General features: G+C 46.7%; 4 protein-coding genes across 13 annotated transcripts in view; 2 read left to right on the forward strand and 2 right to left on the reverse strand.

Annotated features, from left to right (window-relative positions):
• The first annotated feature begins 1,569 nt into the window (after positions 1-1,569).
• Bcat (Branched chain amino acid transaminase) lies at positions 1,570-5,983 on the forward strand. Its single transcript, XM_001355490.4, has 6 exons — positions 1,570-1,993; positions 3,313-3,732; positions 4,046-4,276; positions 4,345-4,651; positions 4,725-4,879; positions 4,954-5,983. Exons 1-6 carry the CDS (start codon positions 1,964-1,966, stop codon positions 5,140-5,142), a joined length of 1,332 nt encoding a protein of 443 aa, XP_001355526.2. The 5' UTR covers positions 1,570-1,963; the 3' UTR covers positions 5,143-5,983.
• A 194-nt stretch (positions 5,984-6,177) lies between these two features.
• Positions 6,178-7,936, reverse strand: LOC6902151 (myosin heavy chain, embryonic smooth muscle isoform). Its single transcript, XM_002133646.3, has one exon. It carries the CDS (start codon positions 7,769-7,771, stop codon positions 6,284-6,286), a length of 1,488 nt encoding a protein of 495 aa, XP_002133682.2. The 5' UTR covers positions 7,772-7,936; the 3' UTR covers positions 6,178-6,283.
• Positions 7,937-11,565: 3,629 nt separating this feature from the next.
• LOC6902149 (cathepsin E-B-like) lies at positions 11,566-12,933 on the forward strand. Its single transcript, XM_002133644.3, has one exon. It carries the CDS (start codon positions 11,598-11,600, stop codon positions 12,867-12,869), a length of 1,272 nt encoding a protein of 423 aa, XP_002133680.2. The 5' UTR covers positions 11,566-11,597; the 3' UTR covers positions 12,870-12,933.
• A 1,183-nt stretch (positions 12,934-14,116) lies between these two features.
• eag (ether a go-go) overlaps positions 14,117-19,307 on the reverse strand; it is a 40,726-nt gene continuing 35,535 nt past the window's right edge. For all 10 annotated transcript variants that reach the window (XM_033382864.1, XM_033382862.1, XM_033382858.1 and 7 more), the window contains one exon: positions 14,117-19,245. In XM_033382864.1, coding sequence (XP_033238755.1) covers positions 17,968-19,245 — 1,278 coding nt within the window. In that variant the 3' untranslated portion in view covers positions 14,117-17,967. The remainder of the gene's footprint in view (positions 19,246-19,307) is intronic.

Here is a 19,307-nt window from a genome sequence, read left to right on the forward strand (position 1 = left end):
ATCAACCAGCAGCAGCAGCAGCAGCAGCGCAGCAGCGCAGCAGCCAAAGAGAAACCACACACAGAAAGAGACACGTACAGAGAGCGCGATGTAATGCTTGCTCTTAGCGCACTGCTCTAAGCTATGCTCTCTGCTCTCTTAAGTTACACCCACAGCACATGGCAGCGGGCAGCATAAAAGCTAAGATCATGATGTTCTCGATTTAGATATTGCATCAGCCAGGATTCGAATTGGTGTCTGCTCTAGGTATGTACATATGTAACCTTTCACGAGTGTGTTTTTTTTTGCACAATCTGTTGCTTGGAAAACAACACAAAACGGGGAACGAACGTGCCTTATCAGTTTGGGAAACTACAAATACAAAAAACAAAGCGAAATGTGCACATCATGTTGTTCAGCTGAGTGGAAAAACAATTTTCCTTCATATATTTCCCAAAATAATTTTTTTCGCACAATAAAAGGTGAAACGCAACAAAAAAAAACAAACAAAAAACGGAACTGCTCCTTAGCCAGGTAGTAGGAGAGGAAGAGGCGATAACATATGTATGTGCGTTATTTAGACAGCGATTTTCCATACCACCACGATCTCGATCATTTCCGTAGCTTTCCCAGGGCAAACGGATGCAGATAGCGGTAGCAGTAAAGAAACTGAACTTAATGAACGATTTCATTACTGGCGGAGCATTATCTATGTGTTTTACTGGAAAAACCCCCATGGAGATACATACATACATATGTGGGTAGGAAAAAAACGGATATTTCCACAAGTATACACATACATATCTATGTACATATCGTGTGTACCTGGGCATATAGTACTTATTTATTTATGTTCTCACATTTAATGGAAAAGTACACGGGCACCAAACCGAGTAAACAAAGAAAGAACTAGAGAAACTAGAAGAGACTACCAGAAGCCGCCCAAAATTCAACTCGAACAAATACTATGTCACCCAAAATCAGCTGAAAATAATGGCCTGAAATTGGTTTTTGTGCCGAGTCCCAAAAAGCAAAAAAAACATTCGCTGAAAAATATATAAAAAAAAAAAAATTTCGTTGCCTACCAAAGATCGTCGTCGGATTGGTGCGTCCAAATAAGTACGTACAGCCCATGGGGGGTACTGTTACTGTACCCCCCCACCAAGGGGGCCGTCAATCGTGTTTTCAAAAACACGAGTCGTACGGGAGCCGACGCGAGAGCCAGAGCGAGAGAGGGAGTAAAAACATTCGATTTTATGCTGTGCTGTGTGTTATGTGGGCTACACTGACCAACACGAAAATTGGCCACTCGGGAAAACTTTGCTGTGCCAAAGGAGGATATATGTACATTTCAATTGATAAATATGCTTTGAAAACCGAACTGATTTTATACGACTTTGGGAGTGCAGTGTACAGTGTACAGTGTATTGGCTGCCTCTCTTTCGCGCTTTCTGCGCAAATTCTCTTAATCTGCGGCTCGGCTCTGCCGCCGAGCGCCGTCTCTTCGAAAGCAATTCTTCCGATTCTCTGACAGTCGTACGACCTGCTCACACACACACACCCAAGTGCTGACCACCGCCGCGGCGGCTATAGATAGAGGAGCGCAATGCGGCATCAGCTCATTTCGTGCAGCGACTCGTTCAGACACACATGTGCGAGAAGAATACCTGATAGCCGAAGAGAAGCAAAGCAGAAGCAAATCGAAGCCCAATTAAATATTTAAACTTTGTGATATATCAGTTTTTTTTTGTTGCTGTGTTCGAGTGCGGTAAAGTGCAATTCCCTGAACGCGAAACAATAAATCAATTCAAGTGAGACAAAGTGCAAAGGACAGGCCCAGGCCCAAGTGAGAACGAGAACGTGAACGTTTAAGCAAACCCAAACACCGAAAGACACTTTGCCAAAAGAGCGGGAAGCGAAGAGAAGAACCGAAGAGAGTCTGCCAGATCGGAGAAAACGGGAAAGAAAGTTTATAGGCAGCAACATGACTACCAAAATGGCAATAAACGCAAAGGTTTGTACACTGTTGAATAGCTCCACCGCAAATCAATAGAAATACCGTCAAATATCTAAGCGAGCTCCGTCCAAACTTGAACCGAATTATGTATACAAGAAATCCAGTCGAAATCGAATTCCAAGACATTATGCTACCATCCGCGAATTCGAACTCTCCAGCCCCAATCGACGTCTCATCTAAATCTATTAATATTCCCATCTAAATTCAGACAGGTCATAAATTATGTTTCCCTTCGCGCAGCCTAATTAAACAATTTTTAATAAGTTGGCAACAGTCTGAAATCTGTATTTGCCTGTATCTGTATCTGTATTACTAAATGGAATTCACGACGCTCGGCTGAGTTGTTTATCAATGTCCAAAGCAGCAACAGCAAACTCATCCAGAAACACTTTAAGTCTATGCTATAAAACAAAGTGAATGAACTGGAAGTCTTCTAGCCGAAATGGGAGAACATTGTGCTGGCAATCGAATTTCTCGAAGAATCTGGCGACAATCCATTCAAAAAATGGTGAAACGTACATATTCGTACTGAGTCCACTCCATTAAATCCTGTTAAACCCAGTAGAGAGTATTTCCAGTCATTAATACTGATTGATTCATCAGCTATTATGCGAGCACTTGTGCGTGCCCAGTGCCCACTCTATGAACCATTAAAAATAGAACACATTATGTTTTATTTTTGGAATTTAGGGAGACATGTTATCTACTGCCCTCTCGGGCGTACTCGTAATCTATGGCGCTAGATCATAGGCTCTACGGCTGGTGGCGGAGGGAGAGATAAGCCCCGATCTGGCAGACATTTAGACGACCAGTTTTCGAACTCTATTTTTTATGTTTATACATACATACTAACGAGTCGTTGTTGTTTTGTACAAATATTTCGGCTGATGCAATGTCAGCGACATATGATGGCAGTTTTGGACTAGTTTTGGCATTGACTGGGGCTAAGGCTTAGTCTATAGTTTGGGGTATTTCATCAGCTTTAAGATCAGCTTGGCGCAGGGCAGGCATCAGCAAAACAAGTCTCCGCCGAACTCTGCTGATTAGCGACACAGATCTGACCCAGAATCTAGACGGGTGAAGCTCCTGCTGAAGCCCATTCCCATTCCCACTCCTCTGGGTGAACGGGGAACGGCGACGGACTGGCATGCAAATCGAAAGTGGTTTTTAATTAGAGTGCAAATTGATTTGATGTTTCGGAAATCGAATTTTGGGTCTAGACCAAAATTAGCATACAATCATGAACTCTTTAGAGTCACTCAACTTGGTGGAGCGTACATTCTGACCGTGTGCCGTTTACGTTCTATTCATTGCAGGACATCTTCCGCAACCAGCATCGAATGATCAAGTTCATCGCCCAGTCCATTCGCCTGTGCAGCAACCAGTCGCTGAAGGCAGCCCAGGCGGCCCAGCAGCTGCAAAAGTCCTCGGTGGACTTTGAGATCACCGCCTCGGTGAACACACAGTACACACATGCCCCGGAGCCCGTCAAGCACGACAAGGATCTGGGCCATCTATTCAAGGCCTCACAGTTGACGGTGCGCCTGGCCACGCCCCAACAGCTACAGCCGAAGCCGGACAACGATGAGGAGCTTGGCTTTGGCCGCCTCTTCACCGACCACATGCTGAAGATCTACTACCACAAGAGCCTAGGCGGCTGGCAAAAGCCAGAGATCACGCCGCTGGAGAACCTGGTCATGCATCCCGCTGCCAAGGTCCTGCACTACGCCGTAGAGGTAAGCTCAACCGCTCTCCACTCCAGGCTCAGCTCTGCCACTCACCCTTCGTTCACCCGATCACCCGCCAACCGCCACCCGCCACACACCATCAACCATCCGTATCGTAATCTTTGGATGACCCAGCAGCAACTGTAGACAAGGCGGACGGCACTCTACGACACGTGTGATCTATGCCGATGTCGAGTCATTGCCATCACCATCGTCATCGGCATACCATCTCATCTCATCTCATCCGATCGCTGTAGCGGCTGCTGGCTGTTGCCAAAGGGTGTCTTATCAGGCGACTGACTGATCGATCGATTCGTTGCAGCTCTTCGAGGGCATGAAGGCGTACCGGGGGGTCGATGGAAAGATCCGCATCTTCCGTCCGGACATGAACATGGCCCGCATGAACCTGGCCGCCCAGCGCTCCGGCCTTCCCACCTTCGAAGGCAAGGAGTTCGTTCAGTGCCTGTCCCGCCTGCTAACCATCGACTCCGAGTGGGTGCCGCACACGGACACCGCCAGCCTGTACATCCGCCCTACCCTCATTGGCATCGATGTGAGTACTCCTGATCCCTGATCCCTGATATCTGATCTGATGACTAATCTCTGATGATCCTCGATCAGCCCACGTTGGGTGTGGCCTCCTCAGACTCGGCCCTGCTCTACGCCATTCTCAGTCCGGTGGGCAGCTACTTTAAGACTGGCTCCTCGGGGGCCGTCTCCCTGCTGGCCGATCCCGCCTATACACGCGCCTGGCCCGGCGGCGTCGGTAATCGCAAGATGGGCTCCAACTACGCTCCCACCATCAATGTGCAGAAGGAGGCGGCGGCACGGGGCCTTCAGCAGGTGCTCTGGCTGTACGGTGAAGATCACCAGCTGACGGAGGTGGGCACCATGAACATCTTCATGTTCTACGTGAACGATCAAGGAGGTGAGTAGCGAGTGGCACTAGCATACCATAGATTTGGTTTTCATTTCCGTTTCCGTTTCCATTTCCATTTCAGAACAAGAACTGATAACGCCGCCACTGAGTGGCCTGATCCTGCCGGGCATTACACGCGACTCCATCCTGAACATGACCCGCCAGTGGGGCAAGTTTAAGGTGCGCGAAGCCAACATCACCATGCCCATGGTCTGTGAGCTGCTCAACCAAGGAAGGGTAAGCGAACTGATGATTGCATTGGCCCTGACTTCGGTTCTAATTGAGTTTTTCTTCGATCCTTGTGCTTTCAGTTGCTGGAGCTGTTCGGTGCGGGCACTGCGTGCGTTGTTAGTCCCGTCAATCGAATCAACTACCTTGGGCAGGACCTCTATGTCCCCACCATGGAGCAGGAGAAGCCTGTCCACGAGCTGATCCGCGAGACGCTAACCGACATCCAGTACGGCAGGGTGGATCATCCCTGGTCGATGGTGATTGACTAAGCACTTTACCTGTCCCCCTATCCTTAAATCCAAAAACCCTTTGATCCTTTCCCCCCATCCTTATCCCCTTCCCCTGTACTGTGTATTAGTAGGATTTAGTTGAAGATAGTGTGCGTGTGTTCTGTGGGTGCTCGAATCTTGTTTCGTTTGTTGCGCTGCGTGCATTTATCCGCCTATTGTATACTATAAATAGATCCCTATAGATAAGTTGAGGGTCGCTATATAGATGTCTATATATCATTCGATTAAGTTGCATTTAGTTGTATATTTATTTATTTATATTATGGAATAGATTTCCATTCAATTTGTTTATTGTACATATTCCAACCGGTTGAATGGTATTTATAGAACCTTTTTTTTCACTCTGTTCTCTAATCTCTTGTTGTGTGAGTGAGTGCTATTTGTTTTATAATTTTTGCTTGTTTTTTGAGGCTTTGGATCAACTTTTTGCGCTTTTACTTCCAAGCAGCATCGAAATCAATTCAAATTTTACCAACTAAAAAAAAAACCAAAACTAAAAAAAAAAAAACAAAACAAAACCGAAACCAAAACTTTGGAACAAGTTGAAAACGTACCGGAGGCGAAATGCATTTATTAGTCTGTAAGCTGTCAAGGATCGTGGATCGCGAATAGGAACTGATTGCTAAGACAAGTCTTCTTGGAGGTAAAAGCAGCGCGAGAGGAGCTGTGGCTAAAGCTAACCCGTCTACCTTCTAAGGACCCTCTTATAATAGGACACAACCATATCTGAATCGAGATGTATACTAGTATACTATGATGTAGTTGTTAAGCGAATCAATCGATGAATAAACAAGAAAAACTGAACAAAGCCAAACCGAAATCGGAGGAGCAAGTGTTTCCGTTTCCGAAATGGATTGGGAGGTTTAAGATACACATATGGAAAAGCTTGAGCTTCGGCTATAAGAGTAGAGCCGCGGCCCTTGCCGCATCAGCATTTCCCTACGATGCTCTGGTCTCAAGACTCATAGATCCTGAAATGGCAAGGAATAGGACGAGAGCTAACTAAAATACAACTTAAATTATTGAATTCCCCAAGTGGGAAGAAAGGAATTTCTTTAATAGATTTCGTTGGGCCTTAGCATATGTTGGCATGGAATGGGTGATATGCAGAATGTGTAAGTCAGATACGTTTGCTGGTTTCCAGATTGAGGAGCGTGTGCTCGCTGGCGGTGAGGGCGAAGGGTCGAATGGCGTTGAGCACCTCCCGGGGCTCGCTGCGGAGCATACGGAGTCGCTCCTCTTTCACGGCAAGATCCTCTGCGTTCTGGAGCTGGGCCAATGCCGAGGTAATGTTACGAGTCGACTCGGCGTCGGCCTTGCGGTGGTGCTTGTTGGCAATGGCCAGCTCAACCATTTCACGGTGGCACTGCATATTCTTCTCTTGCATCATTGCGTTGCGGCCGACGTTCAGGGAGTGCTGACGCTCGCCAAAGGAGGTCGAGTCGCGTGGGATGTTGTTCCCGATGGCTGCCCATTGCTCCCGGAAGTACTTGGCTGCCTTGCGCTGCAGACACACCTCCTCGCGGTTCGCATAGCTCGCGGCCTGCTGGGCCGCAATATTCTCCAAGACCTTCTTAGTGTCCTTGGCACGGTACTCGCGCTCGAGCAGGTCGATGAATAGCTCGTCATTCGTCTCCCGGTCGCGTCGGATCTGATTGAGTTCAGCGCCCAGCCGGGCGCTGTTGATCTCTCTGGCCTGGATCTCGTCCGCGCGGCGCTTCATGTCCTTGGCCACGAACGCAGCCGTTGTCGGGCCGAACGAGTCGAGAATCCCACGCTGGGGGCGGGTCACATTCTTTCTTGCCTCGATTTCGAGGGCGGCTTGCTTCTGGGCGGAGGTCTCCTTCAGGGATTCTTGGAGCTCTTTGCGCCGCAGTGCCACTTTCTCAGCCTCCTGCGACAGCTCTAGAGCGTACTTCTTCTGGAACTCGAGCAGCTCCCGTCGCTCCCTTGCCTGGGTTTCTTGCTGCTCCCGGAGGCGATTCTTGGTTGCCTCCGCAAGCTGGCTCATCAGTGCTTCACGGAAGGCTTTGCTCTTCTGTTCCGCCACCAACCGCTCCTTGCACAGCTGCAGTTCCACCTGCTTCTGTTGGGCACGGGCCTCGTCCAGCTCAGCCTTCTTGTTGAGGCACTTCTGCTCCTGACCCGAGAGCATGCTCTTCCTGACGCTCAGGGCCGTCTTGGCCACGTTTATCTCCAGCTGCAGGTCGCGCAGCTCGGGCACGTTCCGCTGGAGCTGTATGCGCCGACTGGCCGCCACCATCTCGCTTCTGCGCTCTTTCACAAGGGCCCGCAGGATTTCGTTGTCAATGCGCTTCTGCTCCTCCTTCGGACGCATCTGCAATGTGCGATTGAGTGCCAGTTGCTCCACCTGGAACTTGACAGTGCGAAAGACCGCGTTATCGGCATCCGACGTCTTGTGAAGCATTGGATAGGCCTCCTTGTCAAAGTCGCTGGTCCCGAGCGGCAGCGGCGTCATCATGGTCAGCATATTTTCGATGGGCTCCTGGCCGATGACCGCAAACATCGAGACACCAGGGTCGTCCCATGCCCCATACCGGCTGCGTCGCTGCTGCTGCCAGATATCGCCTTTGATGGCTGGCTTCATTGTAGCTGTAGCTTTTATGTAAACTAGTTTTTGAGTGTGATTTGGTCTTCCCAATGTGCTACTAGAGAGTGTTCTATGGAGTGTTCCTATGCTAAAAATGTGTGTTGCAACCGAGTCGGGCGTCCAGCGACAGCTTTCGAATGGCTAGATCTGATCGGACGGATTGGATTGGATTGGATTGGACGTAAGACATACACGCCAGCTAGTTTCGGTGTTTCCTGCTCATTTCAGGCTACTATTAACCCATATATCCCACTAATCCCACCTATACAATATGTAAATACATTATCCCTACATTTATTTTCATTGTTGAGGCTCTCTTAAAATGTGGTTGAAAAGTCAGAAGAGAGCGCTCCAAGCTTTGCTTGAACCTCTCTCCTATGAGTAAATTCAGTCGCCGATCACAGGACCTTGCTATGGCTATGGCCCGCGGCAGGATAGCCAGTGATTGCCACAGTCCAGCCTGGAGCACATCCCTTGGACCTCCAGAGAGGACGAGATGCTACGGCGGAAAGGCGGAGAAAACACCGTGGGATGCAAGGAAGAGGGCCATTGCAGTGGCCGAACGGAAAGGTCGCCCAGGCCAAAGGCATCAGCCTCGCGGGACAGGAAACGTGTCCCGAGGAGGGCACGGCATCGTGGCCCCGTCATCGAGCCACACTCGCTCATAAGAACCGGAAGACAAGAAGGATGAAGCCCCTGGTAAGCCCCTGCTTATATGAAAGGAAGAGTGGAATATGGCGTGGGCATAACAGTACCTGCTGCTGGCGCGATGCACCGATGCGCCAACATCCAATCTGGTAAAGCATCCTGATTGGTTCGCCCGGACACGGAAAAGTGAAGGTGAAAGTCTTTGGTCGCTTATCCGGATAAACATATAATGAAATATGCTCTCAGAAGGAAAACACAATTCGTTATCTCTATTGGAAGCTGGGATCATCGGTTTTCAATAGTGTTCCCAGGGTCTTCGGCTCGGGCGTTCGGCCACCGCCACTTTCATTTTTTTATTAATTTACATATGTATAAAGCAAATTTATAATATTTTTTTAGCTATGTATGTACTGTTAGCATTATCTAAATTATATCTAATTCTAAAGCGGTCATGGTTAAGTTACAATAGGTATAGTTAGGACATTTTATTTACAATTTCAGTTGAAAGTTGTCTCTAGTTTTTCTTTATTATTGTCATGTGAGAATTTGCTTTCCATTTCATAGCTGGAACAGTTCCTTCGCACACGATTTGTACAGTTTTGGCATTTATTTCCGGCTAGAAGCAGCATTTTCTCCACACTCCGTAGGGCTATGGTGTCTATTTGTGGTATAATACAATTTCAGACAATACTGGCAATAATATGCCGAATTATGCGATTTGCTATATTGTGAAAACAGCAACTTCTTCATGCACGTCACAAGGGCATAGTGGGTAATCTGTTTATTTCGATTATTTATGCCCAATAGATTTATGTGTCGGCTCCGAATCTCGCTTGTGCGTACTGTGGGGCCGAACACAAATTTACCAGTGCTATCCACCTCAAATATATTGACGCTGAAGTCCGAATTGTTCAGTTCGAAGCGCTTGATTCCTTTGCGTGTTATTGGAAACTCAATCCCTGAAAAATCGACTCTAAGGCCTGCATAGTAAATGATGTCTCGGCTGATGTCCAGTATGTAGTACCATGGGTCGCTTAGTTTCTTTCGGGCACACATCTTTTCCTTTGATGTCTTAAAGGCAGTGATTAGGTGTCTGCTATAGGCCAAAGATGCTAAGACACACCATTTGAAACAAAATGCATCCGCACTTTTAACATTAATTATGGCTTGTCGGGATTTTATTGTTGGTGGTGCCCGAACGTATCCATTTCCAGGTACATTCTCCAACCTGATTATCGTGAGCTCAAAATACTTGAAAATCTGTACTGCCCAAACAAAATGTCTTTCGTGGAAGTTACTGCTCAAATTTATTAAATGCTCGACAGCTTTATCCAGTTTGTTGATCGTCAGTTCACTTTCATATATAGACATGTAGGCCGTCACAAAGTGCTGCCTTGTTTCCAGTATTCCAGAGTCGTCATCCGTTTGCTTGATATAGGGTCCAAGGACTTTTAGATTCAGCTTTACTGCCACGTACTCACTGAGACAGCACAGCAATACTTTCACTATATCCTCCTTACATTGATTATAAAACTCTTTTAAATCCATCTGGTCGCCTTTATTGGAGTGAACGCGATACGATTTCAATGCAAATCGCGACCTCGTTGAAATTAAAGTAACATTTTCATTGTCCTTCAGTTGAGCGGCTGCCGCACTCTTATGCCCTTCAGAAGTTAGATGCCGGATTTCCCGAGTCGGACAGTAACTCTCTCCGCAAACTGTGCAGAGAATGCTTGGAGTCTCAGAGGGTTTGTTGGATTTCCCATTGTCCATGAGAGCCTCAAAGGCATTCCGGGGACCCATGCATCTCTCGTAATGAGATACAAACTGCTTGCTTTTGACAGTTTCAGCACAGAGGTCACACACTATGTCTGCTGCCATTTTGCTGCCACACGATTGTTGTTTTGATCTGTCTTGACCAACCACTTTCACTATTCGAGTAGGACTAAGGGTTTTTTCTAAATGACTCTCTATTTATCCACTTCAAACCTGCTTGCTTTTTAACTGTATGACAGCATGAAGGGAATTGCAGGTAATAGTACTCGTATGTGGGACGTGGAACTGACTTCTCATCTAAGGACCAGCGGAAAACAATAAAAAATGAACGAAGAAAGTACAGAGGTAATCACGACACCTTCACAGCAGGTTTCATTCGAAAGGGATGACCTGTTTGACCGGTTTGGGGGTGAACAACGGTTAAGGGTTGTTTCCTTCGCAGGTATCAAACTCTCGTTTTTGGGTTGATCAGTGATCTTGCGAATTTTGTGCCCAGGGAGTCCACGCACTTGCTCATCATCTTGCTCTTTACCTAACGGCCGTTGCTCTCGAACTGGATGTACTGAGGGACTCAGAACCACTCTGCGTCCATGCGGGTCATATTCAGATGATGGTGGATCAAATCTTTGTGTCTTGCTATGTCCTGGTGGTCTAAGAAATGCTTGCACAGAGTTACACTTTAAGAACACGATTGATTCGAGACAAGAGTGTCTTGTATTTTCTTTTTCAGAACTACAGATGTACACAGCAGTACTTTCGTCCAGTGGCGCCCCCAGGCGGAGTGAGCGAGACGAGTGAGGTAAACCCTCTCCTTTACCTTCACCTACTTATGGCCCTTATCTTTCTTTAGGGCTACGGCTGCATAAACAACTCACTGTGACCTCTTGTGATCGCATTGCCCTGCGGCCTTGATCTATCGCTCGGTGCCTGCTTCATCAAAAGATTCCTCATTTTATATTTCTCTGACGCTCTGATGCTGAGTGCTCGATTGGTTATTGCTTCTAGTTCCAAAAACGACTTCTTTAAAAGGCTGTACTTTAGATCGATATTTCTATAAGACATTCCATTCGATATTGCTCGGTTTTTTTTTTCACAATGTTTCGCTTATGATTGACCAACTCTCTATCTATTTGCCAGCTATCTAAATCCATCAAATAATTTAATTGACTCACTGATCGAGTTTTGAACATATGCATTAGATGACATATGACTCAATAGGGAGTCTTGAACTATTAACGAAACGTTATCTGAAGAAAATTCGTAAAACTATTTGATTGATTCCCGCAATCGCAGTCGATAACGAAAAGCCAGTGGCCAGTGTTTGTCCACGACTCTATAAAAGCCCAAACATATGGCGGCACAACAGTTAGTCGAAGACATTCGGGGAAGCAACTTGACCATGACCAGCGGTCACAACCACGGCAAGGCGTTGGTCCTGTTGGCCCTTCTGGGCCTGGTGGCAGGAGCATGCTCCGCCCTGCATCGTATACCCGTGCGCCGCTCGGATAAATATGTGCGGACCCGCCAAAGTCTCATGGCCGAACGCGAGCATGTGTCGAGGAAATACAATCTAGTGCAGAGCAATAGCAGCACCAGTACCAATAGCACCAGTACTACGCCCGCTGGAAACTACTCTGTGGAGACGCTTTCAAACGTGCTGAATTTTCAGTACTACGGCGAGATCAGCATAGGAACGCCGCCTCAGAATTTCATGGTGCAGTTCGACACGGGGTCTGCCAATCTGTGGATTCCCAGCGTGAATTGCTACAGCCTGGACTGCTACAACCACTCGCAGTACTCCTCGGCGAATTCCACCACGTATCAGATCAATGGGACCCCCTTCACCATCACCTATGGCTCGGGCAGCGTGGGGGGCATCCTTTCCACGGATGTGGTGACCGTGGCTGGACTGAAAATTCGGAACCAAACCTTCGGGGAGGCCATCACAGAGACGGGCGCTGGCATGCAGGAATCCTCGTTCGACGGCATCTTTGGCATGGCCTACAACAGTCTTGCCGTGGACGGTGTTCAGCCGCCCTTCTACAATATGTTGACCGATAATCTGGTGGATACGCCCGTGTTCTCCTTCTACCTCGCGACCAATGGCACCTCGGTGGCGAGCTATGGAGGAGAGCTCATCCTGGGCGGCTCCGATGCCTCGCTGTATGCCGGAAAACTCGTCTATGCTCCCGTCTCCAACCAGAACTACTGGCAGTTCCAAATGGACGGCGTCACTCTTGACGGCACTACTTTGTGCACGTATTGCCAGGCAGTGGCCGACACGGGCACCTCACTGCTCATTGCTCCGTACCCCACTTATGTGAAGATCGTATCGTTAGTCAATCAGGAGATTGACTGCGCATCCCTTTCATACTTGCCCACCCTGACCATCACCATCAGCGGTGTACCCTTCCAGATCCCGCCCAGTGCGTACTTCGTGGAATTGGACGGCGCCTGTACCCTGGGCATCACGTATATAGAGGACATTGATTTCTGGATTCTGGGCGACATTTTCATCGGCCGCCACTACACGGAGTTCGATTTGGGCAACAATCGCTTGGGATTCGCCTCAGTGAACTCCGGGCGTGTTCTGGGAGCTCTCTCACTGTGGAAGATCCTCTCCCTAGCCGCTCTTTGTGGACTGTGGAAGCTGTTCAACCTGCAGAACTGAACGCATCCGAACTGTGAATTACTTAAAAGTACAATGGGGACTTACAGCCCAAAGTGGAACATTAGTCATGAATTGTAGATAACACGAATATCGGTGGCCCATAGCTCTCTTCTTTTTTTTTCCAAATAAACGATACGATACGATATGCGTAATGTCAATTGTACTTACAAATCCCACTGTGGAGGATTCAGATAAGCCTCGACCCGACCTAATTGAATGGCGGAGGAGCTTTGACTTTCGCGGGGAATCACCGATCGCATATTGAGCGGGCCTAATTGAACCCCGTGAGTTATTGTAAAAATGGAGGACAGAGCCCGGAAAGAACAGAAATGTGAACTGATCTGAATCTGAAGTGGGGACTGGGGACCGACGGTTCCCACACGGGGTCGCAATCTGTTCGGAATCCGCTCTAGTGGGTGATGTCTTCGGTGAGTGGTATCTGTTTTTGGTCTGTCAGTCTACAGATATCCAAGAGTTGAAAGAAGTTTGAGAGAAAATTTTGAGAGGGCGATTATTAATTTCCATTTCCCTTTCCAACTCTGGAGCCTCCCGTTTGCAACTTGACGGCTCCTTGAAGGGCAAGGAATCCTACCTACATCTACCTATACTTTTCCTAATGGTTTCAATGGTAAGAAAAGCAAAAATTTGAGCATCGATGACCTTCTTGGGGTTAAAACTTACCGTAAGTGAAATGATTCGCCCGTGATAGAGAAACAATATTTTGGGTTTTTTTTTAAAAAACATTTATGTATGTATTTCTCTTTTCTTGTCTTTGTTTCATTCGCGTATTGTGTTTTAGCTTTCTGCAAATGTTGCAAATTATTTGTTTTTTGCTTCTTCGTTTTTAGGGGGTTGTTACTTTTAAGATTCGCTCGATCTTTACTAACCTCAAATATGAGTGTTTGTGTGTATGTGAGTGTGTGTGTGTGTGTGGGGGCTCGAATAATGTAGGGCAATAATCAAGTATGTAACTGTACATATACTAATTACAGGAATTAATCCATCGATTCTCAAATAAACATTACAACTATTTATGTTCTCGATTTTGGGCTTGTTCTCTGACTCCCTAGAAAGCTTCAAATGGGATAAACATACACACTATGCGTACATATATGTAGGTATATATTGTATATATAAATCTGAGTGTGTATACAGCTGTAAATCTGATCAGCAAAGCCTTTTTTCTGGATTCACTAAGTTCGGGCGTAATTTAATAAAAACTCAATTGATTTCAAACTATTTTTAATTGTTTTCGTTTTGTTTTTTGTTTTGCTTCGTTTTGCCTCACTTTACTTGGAATTTAGCTATTTTAATATGTACTTTTTTCTGGTTTTTTGTTTTTTATTTTGTTTTTTTTTTTTTTTTTGGTTGTTCTTTGTTTAATTTGTAGTTAAGTGTATTTTGGTTTTTCTCTTCGTTTGTTTGTAAATATATAAATAGGCAGCTTTACGACGTTTTAAAAACAAAAGGGCGCGTGTACGAAATCGTTTTCAGTATTTTATAGGTATTTTAAAGGTATTTTAACAACTATGCTTCTCAAATTGGTGGAAAATGTTTGACATTGCTTTCTCGCTTTTGTTCTTGTTCTTGTTTTTGTTGTTGTTGTTTTTGTTGTTGTAAAATTTTGGTTCTTTGTTCTAGAATCTAGAGCATAATGCTAAGTTAGTTGCTTGTTTGGTTTGGTATTTTGTCGGTATATATTTAGTATATAGTACTCGTACTTTTGGTTTTCTTTGCTTAGCTTTGCTGTGGAACTTACAAAATAAAAAACAAAAACGAGGCGCGACTAATTATTTTTCTCTGTTTTCTGTTTTCTTTTTTTTTCTTGTTCTTTTTCTTTTTTTGGGTTAAGGCTTTCGTCTATGTATATCATTCCTGACCCATTTTGTTTGTATTGTATAATTAAATTAATTTCATTTACGGTATTCTTGTTTAATTGAGTGGCGTGTTCTCTCTTCTCTGGCTTTTATTTGATTTTTTATTTTGTATTTTTTTTATGTATATTCTTGAGTATTTTCTTGTTTGTATTTTTCTTAGAAAAAAATTCTGGCGTATAAAAGCTTAATTTTGTTAGGTTGTTCTCGTTCTCGTTCTAGGTGTAACTAGAGGTAATCTTGAAAATACTCGTACACACATACATATATACACATATGTATGTGTGTATAAGCATATATACGTGTATGTTATCTATATATTCATACGACTACATCAGTTTCTTTGGCTCTTCTAACCGAACGGACCTTCGTCTGCCTTCTCTCCTTCTTCTTTATATATATATCAGACTGAATTGGGGCGTTTTTTAGGCGAAAGTGAAGGCAAGAACATCACCATTAGACATTTCTGTGTGTGTGTGTGTCGGCTTGGGAGTATATATGTACATCTCTGTCTGAATGTGTGTGTACTCGCAATTCCTCGTCTGTATGGGTATGCATACTCGTACATATATAAATTTTTCATTATAAATTTCGACTAAATTGCTCGCGTTTTCGCTTAGCTTGATCTAAAAATTGTAATTGCACCTTTCTTACCTACATTCGGTATTAGTTTTACGTCTGTTTCATGTCTGTTTTTTTGTTTAATATTAAAGTTAATGCTAATGCTAATGTTAATGTTAATGTTAGTATAGGTTCATGTTTCTAGCTTGTTGAATTCATTCTTGCTGTTTGCTTTAGTTGCTTTTGGTTAGTTGCTTGTTTCATAAATGTATAAGGCTCTGTGTAGTTTAGACCTAAAAGACTCCCATAAGAAAACCAACAAAGGGCCAGAAGCGATCGGGCGAAAGGTAAAGAGGTGGATGTAGAGGAAGCCTTGAATGAGTTTAAAATCCCAGTCTAAGATGTATATAAAGTGTCTACCATCAGGCCCGACTCAACAAGGGCCCTCGAAATACTAATACATATTGCTGGGCTCACCAGTCAGACCGAGTCTGTGTGGCTCATTCCTTCTTCTGGTTAGTTCGGTTCGCCTAGTAATAAATAACTAATAGCTATATTTATATTTAAAAAAAAATCTATATACAGTTTGACCCCGCTGAGTCCTACATTCGTTCAACTTTCGACTATAAATGAGCGCCTAAGCGTATGCAACAAATTTGTTTTTCGCTATTCCTATTTAAATTTTTTGATTCATTTTGGAGTATTGGATTTATATATATATGTGTGTGTGTGGTGTGTGTGATTTCCGATTTCAGAATGAAACTACTAATCGCACTAAAACTAAGTAACTAGCACGAGTATCTGCAGCAGCCCCAACCCAAACCAACCCAACCCAACCCATATCCCCAGACACCCGCCCCCACACCTCCAGCAATGGCAGGAAGACAGTTCGTATTCGTATTGCTTTGGGAGGGAATGGGAAGTCTGCCACCGACCTCTACATTAGGAGTATATGTACGGCAAAATCGAACCTCAGACAGGAACAGAACGAACTTCGAGTGGACTGCGACTCTGGCGACTTAAACGTAATGAAACCTTGCCATTAAACTTTTCAACTGCTCAGGACTCATCTCCATTAGTATTTGTATACTTGCATCTTTGCGATATCCGCACCATTATACAATATATTCTAGTTTGATCTATGCTACATAAAGCATAGTTCTCTAACAAATGTTCTTTGCGCCCTCCTCTTGCTTTTGCTTCGGGTATAAGCGTTAACAAATATTTATGTTATTTTTGGGTACTATTTTCAGCTAATTTTTGTATCACAAAATATGTGTAGGTCTGAGAGTGAGTGTAATGAACATTAACATATACATATGTATGCATGTCTGTATGGTTTCCAAATAGTATTCGTAATTCAAATATTTACACGCTCTATACAAATTTTGGTTTTTCTGTTTGCTCTTTTAGGTTGAAGAGGTTTTCTTTATAAGGTAGTTTCCTATTCTGTTTCCTATTCTGTTTCTTTTTCTTTTTCTTAGTTTCTTATTTTCTTTTCTTAGGTCTGTCGATTGTCGCAACTTTTTGTTAGTGTGTGTCTTGTGTGTTGGTGAGTATATCTCGTACTGGGAGCGGAGCTTCGTCCTCCATTCTTGAGTATCTTCGTTGAGTTATGTACCTACGAGCCTAATCCTACAGGAGAGCCAAGCGAGTAGTGCGAGTGCTGCGAGAGTGGTTGGTGCTCTTCAATCCGAGTTTCTCCCTTCATTCGAGTTTTCGTTAAGTAATAGGACGGGCCAGATACCCATACGAGTATGTCTGTATGTACATATCAATCCCCATTGGGATCTTCTCCTCCAGCTCTCTCTTGGGGGGGTTTTGGGCGTGTGTGTGTGTGTGTGTGTGATCCTAGGCTACTCGCAGGATGAGTATAGGCTATGCTATATGCTATGTACAATTCACGGGCATTGATCGATCTCTGTCGTTAGCTTTCGTCGTTTCTTTCTTTCTGTTTTTTCTTTCGCCTCCCTTCGCACTTCAGCAGTTATCACAAAGTTATCCATGTATATACAACTAACCGTATCTGCGTATCATCCTTGTCTGTCCATCTGTGACGTTATCTACGTTATATCCCTATCCCCTTTAGTATATCCGTGTACATGTATAAAGGTAAATAATTGCAGTAAATGTAGCAAAATCGTAAGCAATATGCTCTGCCTTAATCGTAATCGTTATCTCTATCGCTATCGCTAATCATCGCGGATCGGCTAATGGGCTAAAGTATCGAATATCAAGTATCGAGCACTTCCATTCAGTGTGTGTGTGTGTGTGTGTGTGTTTAGTTCGGTGAGAGAAAAGCGAGATACGAGTTATGGAAAGGTATTCTTACATCGAGACATAGAGAGAGATAGAGAGACAGAGAGAGAGATAGATTCAGAGCAAGAGAGAGAGAGAGAGAGATACATGTTGGAGCAGTGAGCTTTTTGGAGGTTAGTCTAGCTCTTGAGGTTACAGGTTACAGCATTAATTATCTTAATATATATTTAGTCTAACTAGCATAGGCGTGGGCGTGGGCATGGGCATGGCCGGGAGCATCCCTCTCCCCCTAGTGGCTTATTTTATTGCTCCATGCTCTCCATGTTCTCCGCGGAAGCTGAAGCCAAAGCCGAAGCTGAGCCCGAAGCCGGAGCCGAAGACTGATGCCGCAACAGAATCTTGGGCTAGAGGAACTCCCGTTTGCCGCCCCTTGGACCGCTGCTGCCTGTGGTCGTTGGTAGCGTGGGTGGCGGGCCCGTGGGCGAGGTGGTGGCACTACCCGCCGCTGGCGTGCCGCTGCCCGGAGGCGTGGCCAACGATGTCGGGGTCGTGGCTGTCGGTGTCGAGGGCGGCAGCTGGGCCGCCGTAAAGTCCTCCTCGAGCAGCCGCAGGTGCAGCAGTTCCGTTGGAGAAGCGCCGCTGGGAGAGCCTGCCCCTGCTGCCGCTGCCGCTGCCACTGCCGCTGCAGGTGACGCTGACGCTGCCACGCTCGTCGTACCAGATCCAGCGGCGCCCGTCAGAGTTGTGGTCGTTGAGGCCGCGCCGGCCAAGGCGAGTGTCTGCTTAGGAGGCGCCGGTGCTTTCCTGCTCTTCGAGCGTCGCTTCTTGAGCATCAGTGGCCCCAGGCCGTTGCCTCCCGCGCTCGACACAACTGGGACGCCTGGATTTAGTAGACCGCTGCCAGCGCCAGCCCCAGCCCCTGGTGCCGCTGCTGACGTGGGCGATGAGATGGTTATCACAGTGTCTACGGGCGTGGTGACCGTCACTGTGGCCGGGGTCGTGGGCGTGCCCGGCCCAGGCCCTGTCCCCGGTCCTGGCCCCGGTCCTGGCCCTGGTCCTGCTCCTGGACCTGCCGCGACGCCGCTCGCGCCGCAGCCCGCACAGATCTCGTCGCCGGGCGTCGTCTGGCCGCTGCTGTTGTCCCCCCCCTGCTGCGGTCCGAGCCGCTTCACCAGCTCGCCCAGCAGGTCCTCGATGCGGCCTATCCGCTGCTGCATGCGCTGCAGCTCCAGCCGCACGTCCACCTTCATGTCCAGGACGGTGGCGATGAGATCTCGCTGCGCCAGCGTGGGCGGCGTCTCGCGCAGGCCCGTGTCGTACGTGTCCGAGGTGGTGGCCCTCGAGCTGGCCATCTCAATCTGGCGTTCTCGCTCCAGGGCCAGGTTGCGCTCTCCCTTCACCAGCGCCGTCACTGCTCCGGCCCCTCCGCCAGAACCCGATGAGCCCGGGCCTGTGACTGCCGCACCTCCTGACGCTGCCGCTGCTGCTGCTGCTGCTGCTGCTGCTGCCGCTGCCGTCCCTGCTGCAGTGGCTCCCACGGTAGTCGAGGCCGCCCCTCCATCGATGACTATACGGCTGTCGCGACTGGGTGGAGAGGAGTCCACCTCGCCGCCCTCGTCGATGGTGTCCTGGCGGGCGAGCGTCGCCTGGCTCGCCTGCAGCTTGGGCGCCTTTGGGAAAACCTGAAGGTGACGTTTAATGGAACGATGTGGCAGGATGGATGCAGGTGGCAATGCCAATGCGG

The sequence above is a fragment of the Drosophila pseudoobscura genome, chromosome X, assembly GCF_009870125.1.
Source record: "Drosophila pseudoobscura strain MV-25-SWS-2005 chromosome X, UCI_Dpse_MV25, whole genome shotgun sequence".
NCBI lineage: Eukaryota > Metazoa > Arthropoda > Insecta > Diptera > Drosophilidae > Drosophila > Drosophila pseudoobscura.